At 47.7% G+C, this 20,115-nt stretch overlaps 1 protein-coding gene across 1 annotated transcript; it reads right to left on the reverse strand.

Annotated features, from left to right (window-relative positions):
* Positions 1–3,334: 3,334 nt before the first annotated feature.
* ARF3 (ADP ribosylation factor 3) lies at positions 3,335–20,039 on the reverse strand. The gene is made up of 5 exons (XM_031462660.2): positions 19,822–20,039; positions 8,086–8,316; positions 7,146–7,256; positions 6,785–6,909; positions 3,335–6,226 (listed from the first exon to the last, which is right to left on the reverse strand). Exons 2-5 carry the CDS (start codon positions 8,231–8,233, stop codon positions 6,065–6,067), a joined length of 546 nt encoding a protein of 181 aa, XP_031318520.1. The 5' UTR covers positions 8,234–8,316; positions 19,822–20,039; the 3' UTR covers positions 3,335–6,064.
* Between the last annotated feature and the right edge of the window lie 76 nt (positions 20,040–20,115).

Genomic DNA, 20,115 nt, shown 5'->3' on the forward strand with positions numbered 1-20,115 from the left:
AAGTTAGGAGGAACCGAAGGACAGAGAAAGGTGAAATGGTTCTGGGAAAGGGAGGGGAGCTGGCCCAACCCTGACCTGAGGCACAAGTTAATTGGAGGACCACTCCTGGAAAGGCTGCCACCTTCAAAGGTGTCTGTGTCAGCCAGCCGGAGAAACTACCATAGACCCCTGACTTCTAAGACCCATGGGGCGCCCACCATGCCCAGCTTGGTTACGGACAATGATGTTTAATCATTCATCAAGGCTGAGTGCCTATTATGTGCCAGATAATAAGCAAGGCACTGCTTTTTAAATGGTTTTAATATGTTTAACAGATTGTTAATAAATAAAAGCTTGTGAGTCAATATATACAAATCTGGGTTCAAAATCAAATGCCGTATTTTCAGGAGCATGCATACCCTGGCTGACTAGATGTTTTCTTTTTAGGTATGGTTATACACTCGTAACCAAGAGTGAAACATTACCTCCCTCCCCTACTCTCCCTTTTGGCTGTTTTAGCCAGGGAGGTACCATTCCATCAGTGCAAGATCTGGCATAAGCAAAACCAGAGAGCCTCTAACTCCTATCTATTATCTAAAGCCAGCATTCCTATATTCAGAACTCAGAAAGAAGCCTGCATCCAAATTTCTGTGGTTCAAAGCCCCAAGCTAAGCCCTCCAACCCTTAAAAGGCCTTGTATTCAATTCTGTCCTAGGATGGTTCTCCACAATGTATAGGAGGGGGTGTCAGGTGGAAAAGTTCATTCTCAAACCTCCTGCCTGGCCCAGATTAACTGTGCAGACCTCCTCAGAGACAACTCTCAATGTACCTGCTTTGGAGGAAGGGTCAGGGGAAGAAAGGTGTGTGGGAAGAACTGGTCAGCTCTGGGCACAGACAGCCAGAGTTCTGGCCCGAGTGTTGTGCTCTCTACTCCACGACATTCAGCTCAGGAGCCAGATCTGCTCCTAAACTAGAGCCCAGATAGTCTCTTCTGTAGCTGTGGCCACAGTGACACAAACAAGAAGACACTTACCTTCAAGCCTTGATGGTGAACAGTCCTGACCCAAGTTCCTCACTTCCAGACTTTCAGCGGCACTGTTCCCTTTACCATACTCAAGGCTCAGATTTCCTTAGACCTAACCCTTTCCTCCCTTTGCCCAGGAACTCAAGATCATCCTTACCCATTCCAGCAACCAGGGCCAGGGAGCTTAATTTGAATGAAAAACCTGCAGAGGAAAAAAAGGCATCTGGATCCTATCACTCCCCAGTGACCAGCCTGATACTCCATCCCTCCAGTTACCAGCTTAGAAAATAGAGAACTGGAGTTGACCCTCCTACCTCCACACCCTTCTGAACTGGAAAAGAGGCTCTTCTTAGTACTATGACTGCCTGCACAAAGACACCACTCCCTGCACCAAGCAGCAGCAAGGGGTATCCCCCTACACAATTATTCTCCAACTCTCACTGCCCTACATGGTACACTATGGTTATCCCAAAGGATTCCAGAGCATCCCAGAAATAGATTCACTGGTCTTCTCCTCAGTACAGAGGTTTGACTCCATTCTTGGCATAGGTCAGGAAACATAGAAAGTACAAAATAAATACCTGTCAATGCTCTGCTCTGACCAATCTAGGTACTTGGAACTGGAAGTAATGCAGTGACTCCCTAGAGCCTTCAGACCTTATACCTCTAGTGTGAGAAACTCATACACACTCACACTCATTCTTCCTGTCACTGCCTCCATCCCACCAGGACCAATCCTTCCACTGGCTTTCTCCAGGCTCATTTTAGAAGCTCCCTTGCCCAGATTATCCTGAAGTGGACCCTAGACCGGGGTCCTCTGTCAAGCCATAAACAAAGAGCTATTCACATTCTGGGAAGATAAGGTTGCTATTTGTCCTAAGAGCTGGATGCTAAGCATTCACCTTCCAGGTTAACTCTCCCTTTCATCCCCCATGTCCCTTCTCCCCTGGAAAAAAAAAAAAAGCTGGAAGGTTTAAGCAACTGCCACAAGAGAGCTCCTTCCACCTCCTTCCTGGCATCCTAGGCCGAGTACTTGAGACAGAGGGACTAGGTCATCCTCTTCGCCAAGTTGTTCAGGGGTAAAAAGGCCCCCACCGGCCTGCCATGCAGCTAAAGTCCTCTCTATTATTACTATCTTATAAGAGGTTGTAACTCTAGAGGTTATCTACTTATTAGTATAAAAATAAAGTACTTGGGAAAGTGCTCCTAACTTATCAGTAACCTCAGTCACCAAGCAGGACTTTTGAGGAGTCTAGGAGGAGGAAAGCATCACCTGATTTTAACGGGTAAGTGGGTGGCCTGGGAAGCCATGTCCGGATGGAGTAGTTTAAGGGTTTCTTAAGAGGAGAAGCACTGGTCCTTAAGGGTGATGGCTTATCTTAACAGCAAGAAAGGGGCTGAAAAGGAAAACTGGCAGGCGAGGCAGCAGGGAGGTAACTGAATACAAATGGTGCACTTCACACTGATGCTTGGATCTCAAACTTATATGCCTAAATCCTGTCCTTTCCCCACAACATCAGGGTGGGAAGACCTCTGTCCTCAAAGCTTAAGAAAGTGGTAAGAGTGGGGAAGGCCTGCCTGGCTCACCCAGACCTCACCTATCCAAGAAAGGGTAGCACCACCCCTTTCTTTGCCTGAGTAATGGCAGGAGAGGAATAGAGAAGTAGTGGGAGCAGGATGGGAGGACACAGGCCTGTCTTTTTCCTCAAGACATCTGTGGAATCTCTGGAAGAGGCCTGGCCTCCTGACAATGGGGAATCACACACCTACAGCAGAGGTGATGCAGGGCCATCAGCTGTAAGGAGGATCAAGTTCATTATACCACCCAGACCTTTACCCTTCATGCTTACTCACTGTCAAAGCCCAGAACTAGATGGGTGAGTAGACTCCAATCTATGCATGAGGGGACCCTGTTCCAACTAGAAGCACCTGATGCACAGAGCTGGGGAGATCCGAGAGTGGAGGCAGTGTGGGGCACTCCAAGTTCAGGGCCCTCTAGCCACTGAAGTCCCTAATGTCTACCAAAAGGTGATAAATATGGCTAAGCTCAGGGTTAAACCCTTCAGAACTAGAGGGGCAAAGTCATAAAGGCCTCACGCTCCGGTGCCCAACTTACTAGGCTCCCTCTTGGGGTATGACAGGAAGTAGGAAGCAGTGTGGAGATGAGCCCAAGTTCCTCCACCATCTCACTCTGCCCAGTCAAGGGTACCCTTTACCCCTCTGCTGAGAGAAGGCGCAACCTGGAGAGAGGGACCAGAAGCAGAACTACCCTCAATATTAAACACTGTCCCATGGCTGCTGCACATCAAGGATGAAGGTCTGCTCCAAAGCTGCATAAAACAAGTTTAATTTCCAACCAGGGTCACAGTCATCGCGTACCCCACATTTTGAGCAAGGAGAGAGAAGGTGAGTTATAAACATGTACAGTCTACATTCCAGAGGAAGGAAAAAAAAGAGAAAAACCAGTTCAGAACTGCAGTTACCACTATAACACCACAAACAAACTTGGGGGGGGGGGGAAATAGGGGGAATCCCCAGGGAGAAGAAAGGCTGGAACAAAGGAAAGCATAAAACTAAACCTACCAGAGGAGAGTGGGGGAGGGAGTGGGCAGAAATGGAATGAAATATACAATCCCAAGAGCTTTTAGGTGAATGGGAACGTAGAAAGGGCCGCCCCTGCCAAGGGCCAGCAGCTAGGGATACTATCAAGATCACTTACTGCCCCCTGCTGGACAGATCCTCGAGCAGCACCAAGGCAACCTCAAAGGCTGCTTCTTAACACCCTTAGTCCTAAAAACCAAGGTGGGCTTAAAATGAGAAAAACCTATTTGGGACTGGTATCTAAGGAGGGTCAGAGAGAGAGGGAGGCAGGAGAAGAGGTGAAGTCCTCACCAACCACAGAGATATAGAGTGAGGAATCCTACGTAGGAAACCAAGGAGAAAGGAGACAAACAGGCAACAGCAGTTCAATAAGCTGAGAAGGCAAAGGAAAATTTCAGGGAGGGAGAGGCAACAGGAGCAGGTGCAAAAAAATCTGACAAAATAGAGACAGAGGCAAAGAAAAAGTGTAGAGGGAAGGATCTGTGGGGTCAAGGGAGTGAATGTGGGGTCAGGGGAGTGAATGCATGTTAAAACGAAATAGAAGCTCCAGCACCCCCCACCCCCCGCCACCAGACACACACACACTCACACACACACACAACACACAAAGGCCTAGAGAGAAAGAGACCTGCATACACCCACTGCATCTTGGGTAGTAACACATCACTAAGGAGCTGGCACTGAGGGAGACACCCCTGCAACCTCTCTTTCACAGTTCAATCTGGGGTGGGGTGGGGCGTATTGATCTGCCTTGTTGTAGACAAAGGTGGCAGGAAGCCTGGCCCTATGGGGTGGGGCTTGGGACAGCCTTTCTGGGAAGGGGTCCCTCAGCCACGTTATAGGGCCCCTGGGCCCTGACCTTAGCGGAAAGGTTATGGATGGCCGTCTTGGAGCTCAGGGCGCAGCCAGCACACACAGGAGCCCACAGAAAAGCCACGGCTTCACAGAAACCGCAGAAGTCAGGACCCAGGCCAGGATCTCAGTGACAAGCGCCTCCCATAGACAGAGACGCAGTAGCAGCAGCTTCTGAACAAATACATAATGGAGGGAGGACTCTGAAGACCACTGCATCCCACTAGCACCAACAACCACTCCAGAGCTCTTTTTCCTCCACTCCAATGCCCAGATCCCTTTATGAGAGTGGGTGAAGAGAGCAGGGAAAAGCTGTTGGAATAGATGGAGGATGGTCTGAGGGTCTAGAAACAGAACAGAGAATTTTCATCCTTCAGCACATCCTGGACAAGAAAAAGAGAACTGAAGAATGTAGGGATTGATACTGAGGTCTGTTATGTCATCCCCCACTCCCCTACTCCACCATTAAACCAGCCTGCCAGCTCTGGTCAGGCCAGCAGAACTAACAGGGTGAGGAAACTTCTGACAAAGGACAGGTGAGCCCAGCTCCAAGATCAGAAGTTGGGGGGGTCGGGAGGGGGGACAAGAAGGCAGGAATAGTACTGATCTGTGTTTCACCTTCTCCTAATAACAAAGAAGGATGAAGATAGAAAACCTGAGGCCCTCTCCCCAGTGCCCTGGGTCCCAAATACACCCCAAGATCTTGCTATCCCCACCTCCCTCTTCAAGCTCCTGAGGAACAGATCGAAGGATGAGGGGGAGAATCAGCTGAACACTCTGAGCTTATAAGAGTGAGTAGGTTCCTCTCTCCTTCCCACTAGCAAGGCAGGGCAGAACGGTATCTCCTTGGGAACAGTCATTTAGAGATAAATGCCACCCTCTCTGTCCTAAGTGGGGTGGAGAGACAGGTAAAGGAAGATAATAGTGGAAAATCCTTCTGTCCTATGAGCCAGGAAAACTGACCTGCAAAGAGGAGAGGAACCAGTGCAGGACTGGGGCAGCCTTCCCTCCACCTCCTTCCTTTATCTCACCAACATGGGAGGGGCAGATGATCAGCTAGAGTGGGCCGTGTGCTGGCTCCAAGCCCTGAGCTGCACTCCACCCCTCCACGGCCCCATATATATCTCTCTATACAGGTATATACACGCGCACACATGCACGCACACACAGAGAGGCCCGTGCAATTTCCATGTAGAACAGGGAGAGAGCGGCAAAGGAAAGGAAGACAGGGAGTAGGGGAGGAGCCTATGGGAAGAGGGGAGGGACTCAGATGCCAGGAGCACAGCAACCAGAGCCAAACGAAGCAAACGGAGAGAATACCCCACCCCACCTCCCAAACCCCAGCGCTTCAGGGGGGACCACCCCATGAAACCATAACAACCTTGTTTTTGTTTTAAATCCGGTAAATTGGAATGATTCATCATCAGGACAGCAATTGGGGACTGGTCATGGATGAGGGAGGGAAGGGCAGGGGAGGCAAGGCTCTTGTTGGGCATGCGGACATGACACCCAGGGCCCTGGCCACACTGGCAACAGGAAGGAAAGGATAGGGCTGGGGCAGGGAGACAGTAGGGGTGGGTGGGGTGGTCAGATCAGGCTGCCTGGTTCTCACTTCTTGTTTTTGAGCTGATTGGCCAGCCAGTCCAGGCCTTCGTACAGCCCATCCCCGCTGGTGGCACAGGTGGCCTGAATGTACCAGTTGCGGTGACGCAGGGAATGCAGGCCCAACTTGTCTGTGATCTCAGCAGCATTCATAGCATTAGGCAAATCCTGGAGCACGAGGGAGACACACAAAAAGGAGCCTCAGGATCTTTCAAAGGCTTCTAGAACACCCATCTGCCAGAGATGTATACCAATACCCTCTCCTCCTTCAGTGTAGGAAACCCAGAGCAAGATCCTAAAGAGCTACTTGGAGTTAACCATCCTAGAACCCCAGATCCAAGGCACTAAAGGTCATCCCGCTGAGGAGCTGGAACCAAATATGGAATTGGTAGGGAAGTGGAGAGGTAACTCAGGCTGGGCAAACAATCAGGTCTGTCTGACCGTAGGAGTGAGGGCAGTTCCACTAAAGTAGACAATAGGAAAGCTAAAAGAAGGATTGGAGGTGAAGTATCCACCACAAAAATCCCTCTGGATGGAAATGTTGCTAATTAAAGCTGGGGTTGGGGGATAAGAAGAAAAGCATGTAGAAGCCAACTAATCATATTTCCCACACTTTCAAAATTGAGAGCATAGTCACAGGGCTTCACATATAATGAGCCCCGAGGCCCCATGATTTCCACGGCCAGGTTGCCCTCTCTCAAATCCAGGGACAGGGAGATGTCTCACCTGTTTGTTCGCAAAGACAAGGAGCACAGCATCCCGGAGCTCATCCTCTGCCAGCATCCTCATCAGCTCCTCCCGAGCCTCGTTTACTCGCTCCCGATCATTGCTGTCGACCACAAATATCAACCCTAGGGAGGCAGAGCATGGGCTACACAGAGACAACAGATCAACTCCCCTCCCCCACCAACAAAAGACAAGACCCTCCTTTTACCCTCCAAATATCTACCCCCTTTCCTCTTTTTCTCCCACCCCTAGTTGCTGCAGCAGGGCAAGAGCTGGCTGCCAATAACCAAGAACAACAGCCACACTCTCTGCTCATACCCAATCAACTAATGCCAGCCCACGGGCAATTCCTATGTCATACCTTGAGTGTTCTGGAAGTAGTGTCTCCAGAGAGGTCGGATCTTGTCCTGGCCACCCACATCCCAAACTGTGAAGCTGATGTTCTTGTACTCCACCGTCTCCACGTTGAACCCTTTGGGAAAAACAAACAGTGGTCATTCAGCCTCAAATACCAGGCCTGCAAATGATGCCCCAGTTGGTTCGTTTCTGTTTCCCCTAGTCATGGCCATGATCCTAGCAAGGGAAAGAAAGCTAAGGCTTCCTCAGCCCTGGTGTTCTTTGACTTAATAGCATAAAGGCCAACAAGGAAGCCTCAGAGAAGAAGTAGAAGAGGACAAAGAGGGCCAGTTAGGAGGTTCACAATCGTCTGGGTAATGTGAGACAACCTGCCCCACTCATTCTCTCAGCCTTTGATTCTCCCTCCTGCAAGGAAATGACGCGGCCCCACTCCTGTACTTTGGCCACCAGAGTCTGCCTCAGCTAAGAAGTGGGGCTTGTGAGGCAGAATGAAGAAGTGAGCTACAGTCCTGGAGCCCCAAATGCAGAACCAGCTGATCGATGATCAGAAGCCCCCTCTACAAGGCAAACTTTCTCTCTTCCACAGGCAAGTCTTAACCAGGATCAGGGCCACCGAGGATCTACAATGAAGCAATTCCAGGCCTCTGGCAGGAACATCAAAGCCCTTCACCTGCTCTTCAAACAACACAGAGAACAAACCAGCTCAATGCCTGAGGGCCGCTGCTGGGTGCCAGGCCGAGGAAGTTCCCGCATCAGAGAGGGCCAGGGTAGGTGGGCAAATGGCAGCCCCAGCACCTGCTGGTAAGCTTAACAACCATCCTTCCCAGAAGCCCACAAACTGCAAAGACTTGCCTGGTGGCCAGGTGGGGAATCTAGGAATAGGCCCGCTGTCTGGCCTAGGTGATGGAACGAAAGCCTAGCCTATGTCTGAGCTGTGCCCTTACCAATGGTGGGGATGGTGGTGACGATCTCGCCCAGCTTCAGCTTGTACAGGATGGTGGTCTTTCCTGCGGCATCCAGGCCCACCATCAGGATGCGCATCTCCTTCTTCCCAATAAGGCTCTTGAGAAGGTTTCCGAAGATATTACCCATGATCACAGTAGTCGCTTTCTGAGGACAGTTGGGCGCAGTGGCAGTCTGGTTTTGGCCTGGTCCCTGGTATGGAGGACTTGATCCTAGGCAAAGAAATGTAAACTCATTACCACCATCTGTCAGGATTTTATGTAACAGGGATTTGCCAAAGTCATGGCTGGAGTTCTTCATGACAAACTGGGAACCTAAGGGTACTATGAAGATCAAGGCCCACTCAGACATATCCTGAGCTTTAGGGAGCACAGACAAAGCAGTGAACACTCAGGACCCCTGCTTCCTGCCAGTAACCTGCCCACGTGACTTTGGATGAGTTACTTCACCTGTCCTATCTGCACCTGTAACTGGAGGGGATTGAACTAGATGATTTCTAAAGTCCCTTCAGTTCTGACATTCTATATTATACCCCAAGGCGTTGAAAGATCATTAATGCCCCTCCCTCCCCCAACTTTACCCAGAGATTTCTGGAAAGGGTGGGAGAGGAGGGAGTGGAATGAGGAGTGGCTCTTTGTGACTCCTGACAAGGTTCAGGCTTGCCATGTTCCCAAGGTTTATGCTCTCAGCTCTCGTCAAGAGACTCTGCTTCTTCCCTTCCTGTATTTCTACAATTCTGCCTTACTTTTTACATACCAAAATTAATGAGGAAGAAATAAGAAAGCAGCACTCTTAAAAGAGGCTGATCCTTGCCACTCTGCAAAATGCCGGCTGCTCAAGTCATGCCCCATTCACACATAGCACAGAGAGCTGGGAGGTGGTGCAAGGAGAGGCTACCCCTCATTCCTCAGCCAGGTGGATCCTAGGACAGCTGCTCCACCTGGTCACCTGCAATGAGGCAGTCATCTCATTCCCTGCTTCTTCTCTAACCCCCTTCACTCTATTCTCCACAGAGCAGTCAGACTGATTTTAAAACCAAAACCAGGTCACGTTGCACCTCTGTTCAAAACCCTCTCTTGGCTTCCTATCTCCGTTTCAGTAAAACCCAAAGCCGTACCGTGGCCTACAAAGTCCTGCACAATCTGCATTCCCGGTTCTCACATCAGATCTCCTACTACTCTCCCCTTTGCTTATTCCACTTCAATTCCCCAACACTTTCCGGCCTCAAAGCTTTCTGTCCTGGCTCCTCACTCTGCCTGGAACGCTCCTCTCCCAGACAGCCTTCGTGGAGCACCCCCTCACTTCCTTTGGGCGTCTGTTCAACTGTCACTTTATCAAAGAGGCCTTCCATAACCCCCATCACATACACACACCCTGCTCTCTACCCCATTTATCCCACTTTACTTTTCTTCCCAGCATTTACACCATCTGACACGTTACATCTAAACACGTTACACGTTATTTGTTTCTTGCTGTACTGCTTTTCTCCTCCTCCTCTAATGTCAACTCCTTATCTATTTTGTTCCCAGTACCTTGACTCGTGCCTGGCACACAGTAGTTGAACAACTGAACTAACTCCCAGGGCCTCTAGTGGCCTCACTAGCAGCTCACTCAGGTTAGACACTTATGTCTGGTACGTAACAGGGGGGAAATGAAGGGAGCAGTTAGAACACTGTAAAGGTACAAAATGCCTGTCTGCCCACCCCACCCACCGCCCCCAAAAGACAGAATCACAGTCGTTCATTCCCTCTCTTCTTGCCTCCCTTCTCTATGGCTCAGCACAGCCACAGAAATGAATCTTTGAAACAATGAAATGGGGGTTCAGAATCACCCATGCCAGCCAGTTCTCTGTGCCTGTGGGAGACGTGCGTCAGCGGGCAGCTTACTCAACAACCACCATATGCCAGCTGCTGGCATTCTCTCTAGAGTCTGGGAACCAGAGATACACACACGCACACCCCAAACCCAGCAGGCGAAGAACAGGTCAAGACAGAGTGCACCCAAACCCAAGAATGTGAAAGGTGGACAGGGAGGAATCCTATTCACAAGCTAAAGCATGGGGCTTTGGTGGGAGTTTAGTTGTTTTTTCAAAAACTATTTCAGGTTGGTTTGTTTGTTTTCTTCCTACTCTCTTCAGTTTGCAGCAAATTCCAGACTAGTACAAAGGAGCCAGATCAACAGCCTCTGGAGACCAAAATACTAGTTTGTCCAAAAAACAGAAACAATGAGTGCTTATGGAGCGTTTCATCTTCAAAGGCCTCCCCAGACATCCACTAATGAGCCAGGAGCAGTGCAGTGCTCCGGGTAGGTTCCGCAGATGAGCCCTGCCCCTTACCCAGAGAGCTCACGCCCCGGGGGAGGGCCTGGCTCAACTTAAGGGCTTGACTTCAGCCAAGTCACCCAGTGGCCATCCTCCCTGCCCATCCTGCCTCAACCACCCAGGCAGATAGATTCCTGAGGATTCCTGAGGCAGGAGGGGAGGTAAGATCCCACCAACCTTGGCAATCTGTGATAGGCAATCTTCAGATTCTGCTGCCACCACTTCCAGAAATGTAAATCCTCCCCAGGTCTTCCTAGTTTTTATCTTGTCTCCTGCTCAGGTGTCCTTTCCTTCAGCTCCAGATAACACTTTAAAGCTTAGGTAATAGGCTTTGGCCCAGATTCTGAACTGAATTTATACCACACATTTATCTTGCTGTCCTTCATGACTGGAAGTATTGCTGATTAAATGATTACCAACTGTGAGCAGAACAGTGGCTGAAAGATATCCCTTGTCCCAGAACATGCATACACCGTCCTTTGGTTTGCTTCTTTGCTATCATGCTAAAGTCCTGGTTCAAAAGCTGATCCCAATGTTACACTTATTTCTATTTCCTGACATACTAGACAAGAGCCCCTGAATTATCTGAACCACTCAAGTGGCACTGACTATGTTGTGAAGTATTTTTTCCTCTTTTATAAGCCTGTACCTTTACTGTCTCCCCAATGTAACTGTGTATTTGCCATGGGCAAGGACTATGCCTTTTATTTATTTTGGATCTGTCCTTGCTCCCAGTGCCAAGTCCACTATAGGAGTTCAATCAAGCACACTGGCTGATTTAAGCATCATCTGAGGATATCCTTCTATCACTTCTTCTGTCCTAGCAGTACTTGTTATCTCCGTGTTACACACAGATGGTTGTTTAGATATCCTGTCAATTCTTCGCCATTTTCCACACATACTGACCCCAAAACTGGTTTGGGAAAACTATGAAAGGACTAGAAGACTAAAACTGGTAGAATTTTCTCTTGCCACTTAATATGCAATGGGGTTGATAACTAATGAAATATCCAAGCAGTTACCACGTGTCCTCCGTGGCAGCCCAGGGCCTTGAAATTAATGAACATATGACTCCTCTTTAATGTAATCAGGAGCTTGACTCAAATGAACATTCCAAAGAGGGTGTTGGATTCCCTGTCTTGGCCTTCTCTGTCCCTGCCTATTTCCAGATAGCATGCTGCCCCTACCACCAGGATGGTGGCAATTTTCAGCTTTGTGCCATGAACACAAATCTTTGGCTATACAGCCAATTCTCACTTCCACTATTCATCTACTCCTAGAAAAAGCTCTGGAAAGCAGAGTGGCAAACAGATAAATAAAATAAAATAAAATAAAATAAAATAAAATAAAATAAAATAAAATAAAATAAAATAAACAAACCCTGTATGTACTATATAGTCTACGGTTATTCTTTTTTGCCACAGATGGCATTCCCATGTCAATAGGGCAAAATGCCAGGGTTCCATGGACTGGAAGAAACCAGGAATCAGGAGTTAAAACTGAAGGTGAGTGGCTCAGGATGAAAAATGGAATACAGTAGTATCTCTATTAACAAAGAGGGTATCTCAACATTCTATTTTACAGTTACAAACTCTTTTATCACTGGTAAAAATAACTACAGGAGCTCTAAAAATGTGCTCTAGTACAATCCGTGTGGGACACTGCAGGCGTTCCATCAAGCTCATTGGCTGATTTAAGCCTCACCTGAGGATGTCCTCACTGACAACCACTTACTGCCCCCAACCCCTCCCTCCCACCCACCCCTGGAGAGGCAGGCTGTTGCTGTTGCTGTCACTGACTGCCCGGTCATCTTGATTTAAGGTATGCCTGCCTTACCCTTCAGGTGATTCTGGGAGTCTGCCACACACACTCCCCACTCCTGATTCAGGCATGTGTCCTGAGGCACCTCTGAGGGGACTCCTGATCCAGTACCTCCTCTTCAGGCTGCATGGGTCCAGGAAAAGGAAGACCAGAGTCTCCCAAATACTCTGCTGCCAGGCAGGGTGCACTAAAAGCAGCTTTATTCCCAGATAATTTTCAAATTGAGAGGTCACTAATAGAGATGATATTTTTAGCACAGCCAGTGGAGCAGACCAATAAAATTTAAGGAAACCAAAGCAGGGTCTGCCTGTATTTAGTTTCCTTAGTGCAGCTGGTTGTGACCTCTGTAAACTTTCCAATTTTTTGTCTCAAGAGCACTGTAATCAGCACACAACAACTCCTAAATCAGTATCTCAATGTCTTCTATTGGACTCCAAGATTTCCCAAAGCCAAGAAACAGCTTCTGATGTCAGCTTCCATTCATTCATTAAACATTTACTGAGTATACTGAACTAGGGATGCAGAGGAAGACAGTTTCTGCTTTCATGAAATTCAGTCAATAGGGGAGAAAGACTAGGAAGCAGGATTACAAAGACTATGGGGAAAAGAGTGGGATAAGCACATAGTATTATGGGGACAAAAAGCTGAAGCAGTTAATCAAGACTGGAGGATAAAGGCCAATTCCCAGACGTGATTCTCAGATCATAACTGAGCAGGCTTTCAAAGGAAGAAAAGGAAGTAATCAGACAATAAAGAACAGGGAAGGTGGGAGAGGGAAAAGCATGTGCACAGGCATAAAGACTTGAGTTAGAGACAGCACTTATGAGCCAAAGCCAGGTGCAACTAAGGGGTAGTTGATGTGGATGCAGCATCGTGAGCAAAAGGAAGGGATGAAGCTGGGGAGGTAAGTAGGAGCTAGATCATGAAGGGCCTTAAAGGTCATACCGAGTAACAAGACCAGGTATGTGCTTCAGAAAGACCATTCTGACAGCACTTTAGGGGAAATATTAAAAGGAGGAACACTGGAGGCAGAGAGACCACTTGGGAAGTAAAGTAATACAGATAAGAAAACAAAAGCTCTAAAACAGAGGTGGTAACAAAGAGGACAGATTTGAAACATCAAAACAGTAGAATCCACAGGATTTAACGGCCGATTAAACGGAGGAAGGAAGAGTAGAAGAGGCAAAGATGATGCCCAGGTTTCTGGCCTGGGTGATTTGGTGGCACTTCTTTAGACAGGAAACATAAGTGGAACCAACCTGAGAGTGAAGATGTTTGTTTTTAGGTTAACATTGATTTTGAGGTGCTAAGGTACAAAGCTCAAGAGAAAAGTCTGGTCTGGGTATGTGGAATCATCTGGATAGACAGCAACTGACATCATAAGAGGACCCAAGATGAAGGGGTGGCAGCATTCCTGGCTGCCTACCCAAACAGCCATCTTCTCCTTCTGTCATCTAACAGAACCCCTGATTGTTCAGATGCTGGCAGTGGGTGACTATGAGTTACCCCTCCCCAGTCCTACGTGTATGGTATGAAAACTGATCAGCTGAAGTGATGTGGGCATTTCATTTCCCTTGCCAGTGACTGAGTCACAAATGGTAAGACACTAATTCTAGACAATAAGATGTAAGGAAAGTCTGCTGGGAACATCTGGAAATTTTCCTCAATCTCAAAAAAGAATGTATGTCAATGTTCTCTTGTCCAGCCTTTGGTTGTTAACATAGAAGGGTGGGATGTTGGAGTAATCTTGAGAACATGAAGGGACAGACATTAAGAACACTAGGATGTCAGAACAGAAAAAGTGAGAAAACTTGGGTCCTTAACACTGTCAAGCTGGGGGATTGAAAAAAAAAAGTATTCTATCCCTGGACTTCTTTTGTGTGTGTGGTAGAATATATATATAACATAAAATTTACCACTGTAACCATTTTTAAGCATAGAGTTCAGTGGCATTAAGCACATTCACACTGTTGAGCAACCATCACCACCATTCATCTCTAGAACTTTTTTTATCTTCCCAAACTGAAACTCTGTACCTATTAAACAATAATCCCCCTCCTTCCAGCCTCTGGAAACCACCATTCTACTTTCTGTCTCTGAATCTGAATATTCTAGGTACCTCATAAATGTAGACTCATACAATATTTGTCTTTTTATGTCTGGCTTATTTCACCCAGACCTCTTGCTATATGTTTAATAAATTCTCTTATTGTTTGAGCCACAGGTGTGTTTTCTATCTCTTGCAACTGATACATCCTAACTGATATATCTAGGGAGAGTATGTACAGTGAGAGTGGAGAAAAGGTCAAAAGCAGAAACCTGGGGCACAACAACATTTAAAGCAGTGGGCCCAAAAGGAGGCCAGGAAAGAGAGTAAGAAGCAACAGAAGGGGGAGAAAGCAAATCAAGAGAGCAAGATATCAGAGACACCAACGAGGAAAGAACTTTTTTTTTAAAGGAAGGAGGGTCAAAGGCTATAGAAAGGGCAAATTAAGATAAGGCCTGAAAGATATCTACTGAACTTAGCTACTAGGCAATCAATGATGACCCTGTTATAAACTAAAGCATGTCTAAGATTAGGCTCCACTCAACTCCACCTCTCACTTGTGTTTAGGCTTAGGCCAGAATCATTATGCCAGTCTCCCTTCTAGTCCGAGAGGAAGACTCCAGTACAGGATAACCTGAAGGAGGCTACAACATCAAGTGAAGAAGGATATTAAATATAGAGACCCAAACACCTGAGAAGGGTATGGCTTTTTCCATGGACAAGCCTCAGCAAGTGAGTCAGAACAGAGTTATCAGGTCTGTTTCAGAATATATGACCTAGCGAGATAAACCAGTGACCAGATGAAAACTAGACTCATTTGTTTCCTTGGAACACTGTGTGGCACTGCCCTCTAACCAAAGCTTTCAGCTTGCCCTATTCTTAGAATCTTAAAATGGCTCCATATCCTGATAATCAATGGCTGCTCCAGTACCCACATCTATAGGCCTGGATATCTAGAACACTGTACTTTCCTAATTACAAAATCACTGAAATTCCATGAGTAATCAGCCTAAAGCCTTAGTAAACCTCTGCCCCAATCTGGTCCCACTGTGCAGGTCAAGACAGAGCTGCCACTGAACAGATGAAACAGGAAGCCATGATTTGGAAAAGGCCAACCATCACAGAGCAGCCTAAAGATACAGAAAACAGGAAACTGCCTACCTTGGGGGATAAGAGCTATCTGTGATCCCTTAGCACCTCAAACACACTTCTACCCTAGGATTTACCACAAAATGTTTTATTCACCTTTTTGTGTTTTGCTTTCCAGAGCCAAAACTTCCCAAATAATGTGCCCCTAATGCAATACAAGTCAGCTGGAGATACTGAGCCCACTAATACTGGACGGCTAGACAGGGCTTAGGGTGGCTACAGCCCATGGGCCAGTCATCTCAGGTTGCAAGCAGCTATGCCTGTCATACTGTTACCATTTTCTGTGTATGCCATGGTGGGAAAAATTTTGGCAAGTACTTTACTAGACTACCAGTCCCTTGCCAGCAAGGACCATGCCTTCTTCATGCTTCATGTTCCCAGCATCCAGCACCATGACTGATCTGTCGCTAGTGATCGATATGCTTGTTGTTGAGCGCAGTTCTACGGATAAGGCAAACGTGTGAGACTGAGGAAGACAGTATTCTATAGGTTATCTCCGATCCTTTTCCTGTATCTGACAAACTGGAGAAGTGGCTTGCAAGTTCTCAGAGCCCTAAGGTTCCTAGGATGGGATTCAGGGGCTGCCTGGGAGAAGGGGAGAACCATATGAGAGGCTCTAATTATATTCCATCATTCTCCACCACTACTAGAACAGCTCCACTTTTATTCATTTTGTGTATCAGACTGCAAATAAGATTTTACATAATGTAAGGTTTGATTGTTTAAAAAACAAAAAAAGGAGGAGAGGGGACAAAACCACTGCAACAGAAAGCAAATGTTCTTCATCCTAAATCATGTTGAAATTCAAACATTCGTGCTTGACACTCTTGTGTTTAAGCTCACATACGATGGGTTATGTCAGGCTCTCACCAGTAATGGGAGAGCTAAAAGGTACTGTGAGACCTGCCACATCCAGTCATCTCACCTTTCTTCAGAAATATGTTGATCATGGTGGATTCCTGAAATCTGGAGCCATCTCCTTTCTGGTGGTGCAGCAGATCCTTTGCAGAAATCCATTATAAATCTCTAACACCTTCATTGAACCCCTGCCTCAGGCAGTTCTTTCCCAGACTTCAATACAAAGCCTCCAAACATTGGTGGAACTTTTTCCAAATGCTCCCCATGTCCTTTCATTATCAAAAAGTTTTATTATTAGCACCCTACCTATATCTGCAATAGCTGTTGGAAAAGGCATAGTACCCAGAATTACAGATATCACAACTCAGTACATTCTGAAACAGAGGCAGACATTTAAAGGAGATGTGACTAAATGAAAAGAGTGGCCAGGAAATGGAGGATGCCGAAATGCTGATTGAGACCTGAAATAATAGGACCTAGGAATCTAAATGCCCGACCTAGGTCAATCAGGGTGCTCTTTGATGGAAGAGTCAACCATTACCTGAGTCATGCTGACTTGTCTAACAAACACTATTCTTGAGCCCCCACATCCTCACCCTACATCCAAGTCGACGGTTCAGGGCCTCTGCCTTCCTCCAGCTTCACCTCCCACTCAGGCAACAGGAGCTGCCTCTGTGAGGCTGATGCTGAAAAAGGATTTCATTGCTCATAAGCCTACGACCAGCACAGAAAGTCATGGTAACAATCATCCCCCTACACTGGTGCTTCAGGCAGCAAGTTGTTCTTTTGTAAACCTCCTTTCCTTCAAAGCAGCCTGAGTGCTCATGTTATTATTACTATTATGATGATTATTAACAGCAGCTAACATTTACTCAAGGCTTACTATGTGCTTTGTGTAATACCAAGTGCTTTATTTTTATTATCTCATTTAATTCTCATGTCAACACTGTGAAGTAGGTACTGTTATTATCATTCTCTTTATAGACAAGAAAAACAAAGCTAAGAGAGGACAAATAATTTCACCAAAATCACACAACTAATAACTAGCAGAGGCAGGATCTGAACCTAATTTTGTCTGAGTCTAAGGGTCACAACCTTAATTAGCATACCATTTTGTCACTAAATTAACCTGCAACAAAAATGGTGGGAGGAACTATGCTGTACAGCTGAAACTAACACAATATTGTAAATCAACCACACCTCAATTAAAAAAAAAAATGGTGAGGAGAGCCAAACACAGTGATATGTTTTGAATCTCGGGCCTCTTGGCATCCATTTCTAAAGGTATATGGGGAAGAAGATTCCACAATTTCCCTCAGTTATTGACTCAGCTTTAACAAACCTGGTTCTAAAGAACTTCCTCCTTCTCACCAACAAATCCCGCCCACTGTCTTCTGAGTCCATTTCCTCTACTGGAAGAGACTAGCAGCGATGAACACACACAATATGACCCTTTGTGCATTTACGACTTCACTTCCATTCTTTCCAGCCTGCTGTCTGCTTTCCTTTACACTTGCACTCAGTTTAATAATAGCAGCTACCATTCACTGGCACCAATTCTATGCCAGGCACCACATACATACACTGGCTCCCTTCTCCATAATCACCAGGATCCCAATTTGTAGACAACACCCTGAAGGACTCAGGTCTAATGGAGAGACCCCTTTGCCCACAATGGGGAAGCAGGAGATCTCACATTTCAGATAAATAATGACACTGTGTTCTAATATTTTTCTTTCGGGGTCTTAGTTTCATTATCCATGACTGTTTTGTGCTTCTCAGGAAGGTGGAGAGACCAAGACTTCTTAATTACAAAGGCTAAGGACATTTACACCCTCACTCTTATTATCAGGCACTCCCCCTGACCCTGACAGCCAAGCCATCTCTTTCTCCTTCCTTAAACTGTAGTCAGAAAACTTGAATTCATTCACATCCTGTATTCATCATGAGTGCCTACTATGTGCATAGGCATTGTGGGAGATTCAAGAGGAGATCCAATTCCTGCACTCAAAAAGCTTCGTCTCTTTGCAAAAGTGAGACATACACATGAAAAATTCTGACTATACAAGGTAATAACTCTATGGTGGGAGGCAGGAGGCATGTGAATATGTGATACATGAGGACCCTTTCCAACTTAATCCAAGGTCAATGATTCATTCTGTGGAAAGATGAACTCAATGGATAGGCTTCTCTCTTAGAATGAGCTTTTAGAGACATGTTATTCAAACTCAGGTCTAATGTACAATGACCAATTCACTGATCCATTCCAGATATAGCAAGTAGAGACACCCCAACAACAAGCTCAAGAATAAATGGCAGCAAAGACTGTCACCACCTGATTAGGGACAAGGAAAGAAGCATGCAGAGACTAGATTCTGTCCTACTACACTGACCCAAGCAATCGGACTCCTGCAGCAGATCTCATACCAAATAAAACTTTCATGCCATAGACCAGGAGTGGCCCAATCCAACAGCGGCAGAGACAGGTTTTAAGTTACACTTTTCCCTCACCCAATGACCTCACTATTTCTTGTCACTCCTGACCACATACCACACTCGCCCGGGGCCTGGCCAGAGGGAGATGAGCAGTAATACAACCCAGAAAGAAGGGAACTCCCCAAAAAGGAGCTACCACTTTGCTAATCAAGTGGTCCATTTTAACAGGGAATTCTGCCTCCCCCTTCTTCCCTCAGTGGTGTAAGCAATGGATCCATTTTCTGTTCCGGGAATCCTGGTACTTCCTAAAGAAAGAAAGCGGATTGGAAGACACAAACTCAGAGCCAGCGACAAGATGCTCCCTCCTCCTGTGAGAGCGCCCCCGCTTCGCCTGGGGGAGGATGGCACCACCTCTCATCTCGGAGCAAGATCAGATCCTCCTCCCCCTTCTCCTGCCTCCTCACCTCTTGCTCCCCACCTGCTGCCCTCTTCCCAACGTGCGGTTCCCAAGACCCGAAAGCGCAACCTCCACCAGAATAGCGCCCCTGGGGTGCCCCACTAGCCTGGGTTTCCGGCTAATCCCTAAACCCTCTACGCACCCCAGCCCCATGACGGGGGAAGGGGGTGTCACTATAGCAAGGCTTCTCTCTGGTCTGTTACTAAGGTCGAGTGGGAGAGGAGGTAGGAAAAAGAGACATTCCCTAGCCCTTAAATAGGAAAAGGATACAAACCCGCCCCCGCACCACCTTCCCCTGGACTGCTTTCCTCCCTCTCCACCTCAACCCCTCAAAAACCCACCTCTTGCAAGCGAGGGGAACCTAACTGCAGTCCAGGTCGCCCCCTTGTGCGAGGCGGAGGACAAATCTGTGTGCGCCCCCCACCCCCACCCCAGCTCCGCGTCCTTCAAATGCGGGGGCAGGCGTGAGGCTGGCCCGGCGACCCCTCTCCGAGCTCTCGGGTGGAAAGAACCACACCGCCCCATGCCGGGCAGTGCCGGGCGAGCTGAGGGATGAGGGCTTTATCCCCTCAGCCCCCACCCCGAGTCTCTCCTCTACAAGGACCCGCCTTCCCTCCCCAGCCCCTCACCTGTTCCTGCTCCCAGCTCCGACGCTGCGGCCGCCGCCTCCGCCCCCGCAGGTTCCGCTCGGCTCTGGCTCCACTCTCTCCGGCTCCCCCAGCCGATTTCGGCGCGGCTGCTCCCCTGGCCCCGCTCCCGGCTCCCTCCTTCCTTCCCTCCACCTAGCACCGGAAGCCGCGACGGCGACAGGAGCAGTGCGGCGCACCCCTACCCCCAGACTTGGATACTTCCCACCTCCCCGATCGCGCGAGAGTTGCGCGGCGGCGAGCGGCAGTTCTCGCGAGATCCATCACCATGGCAGC

This window comes from Camelus dromedarius, chromosome 11, assembly GCF_036321535.1.
Source record: "Camelus dromedarius isolate mCamDro1 chromosome 11, mCamDro1.pat, whole genome shotgun sequence".
Classification (NCBI taxonomy): Eukaryota; Metazoa; Chordata; class Mammalia; order Artiodactyla; family Camelidae; genus Camelus; species Camelus dromedarius.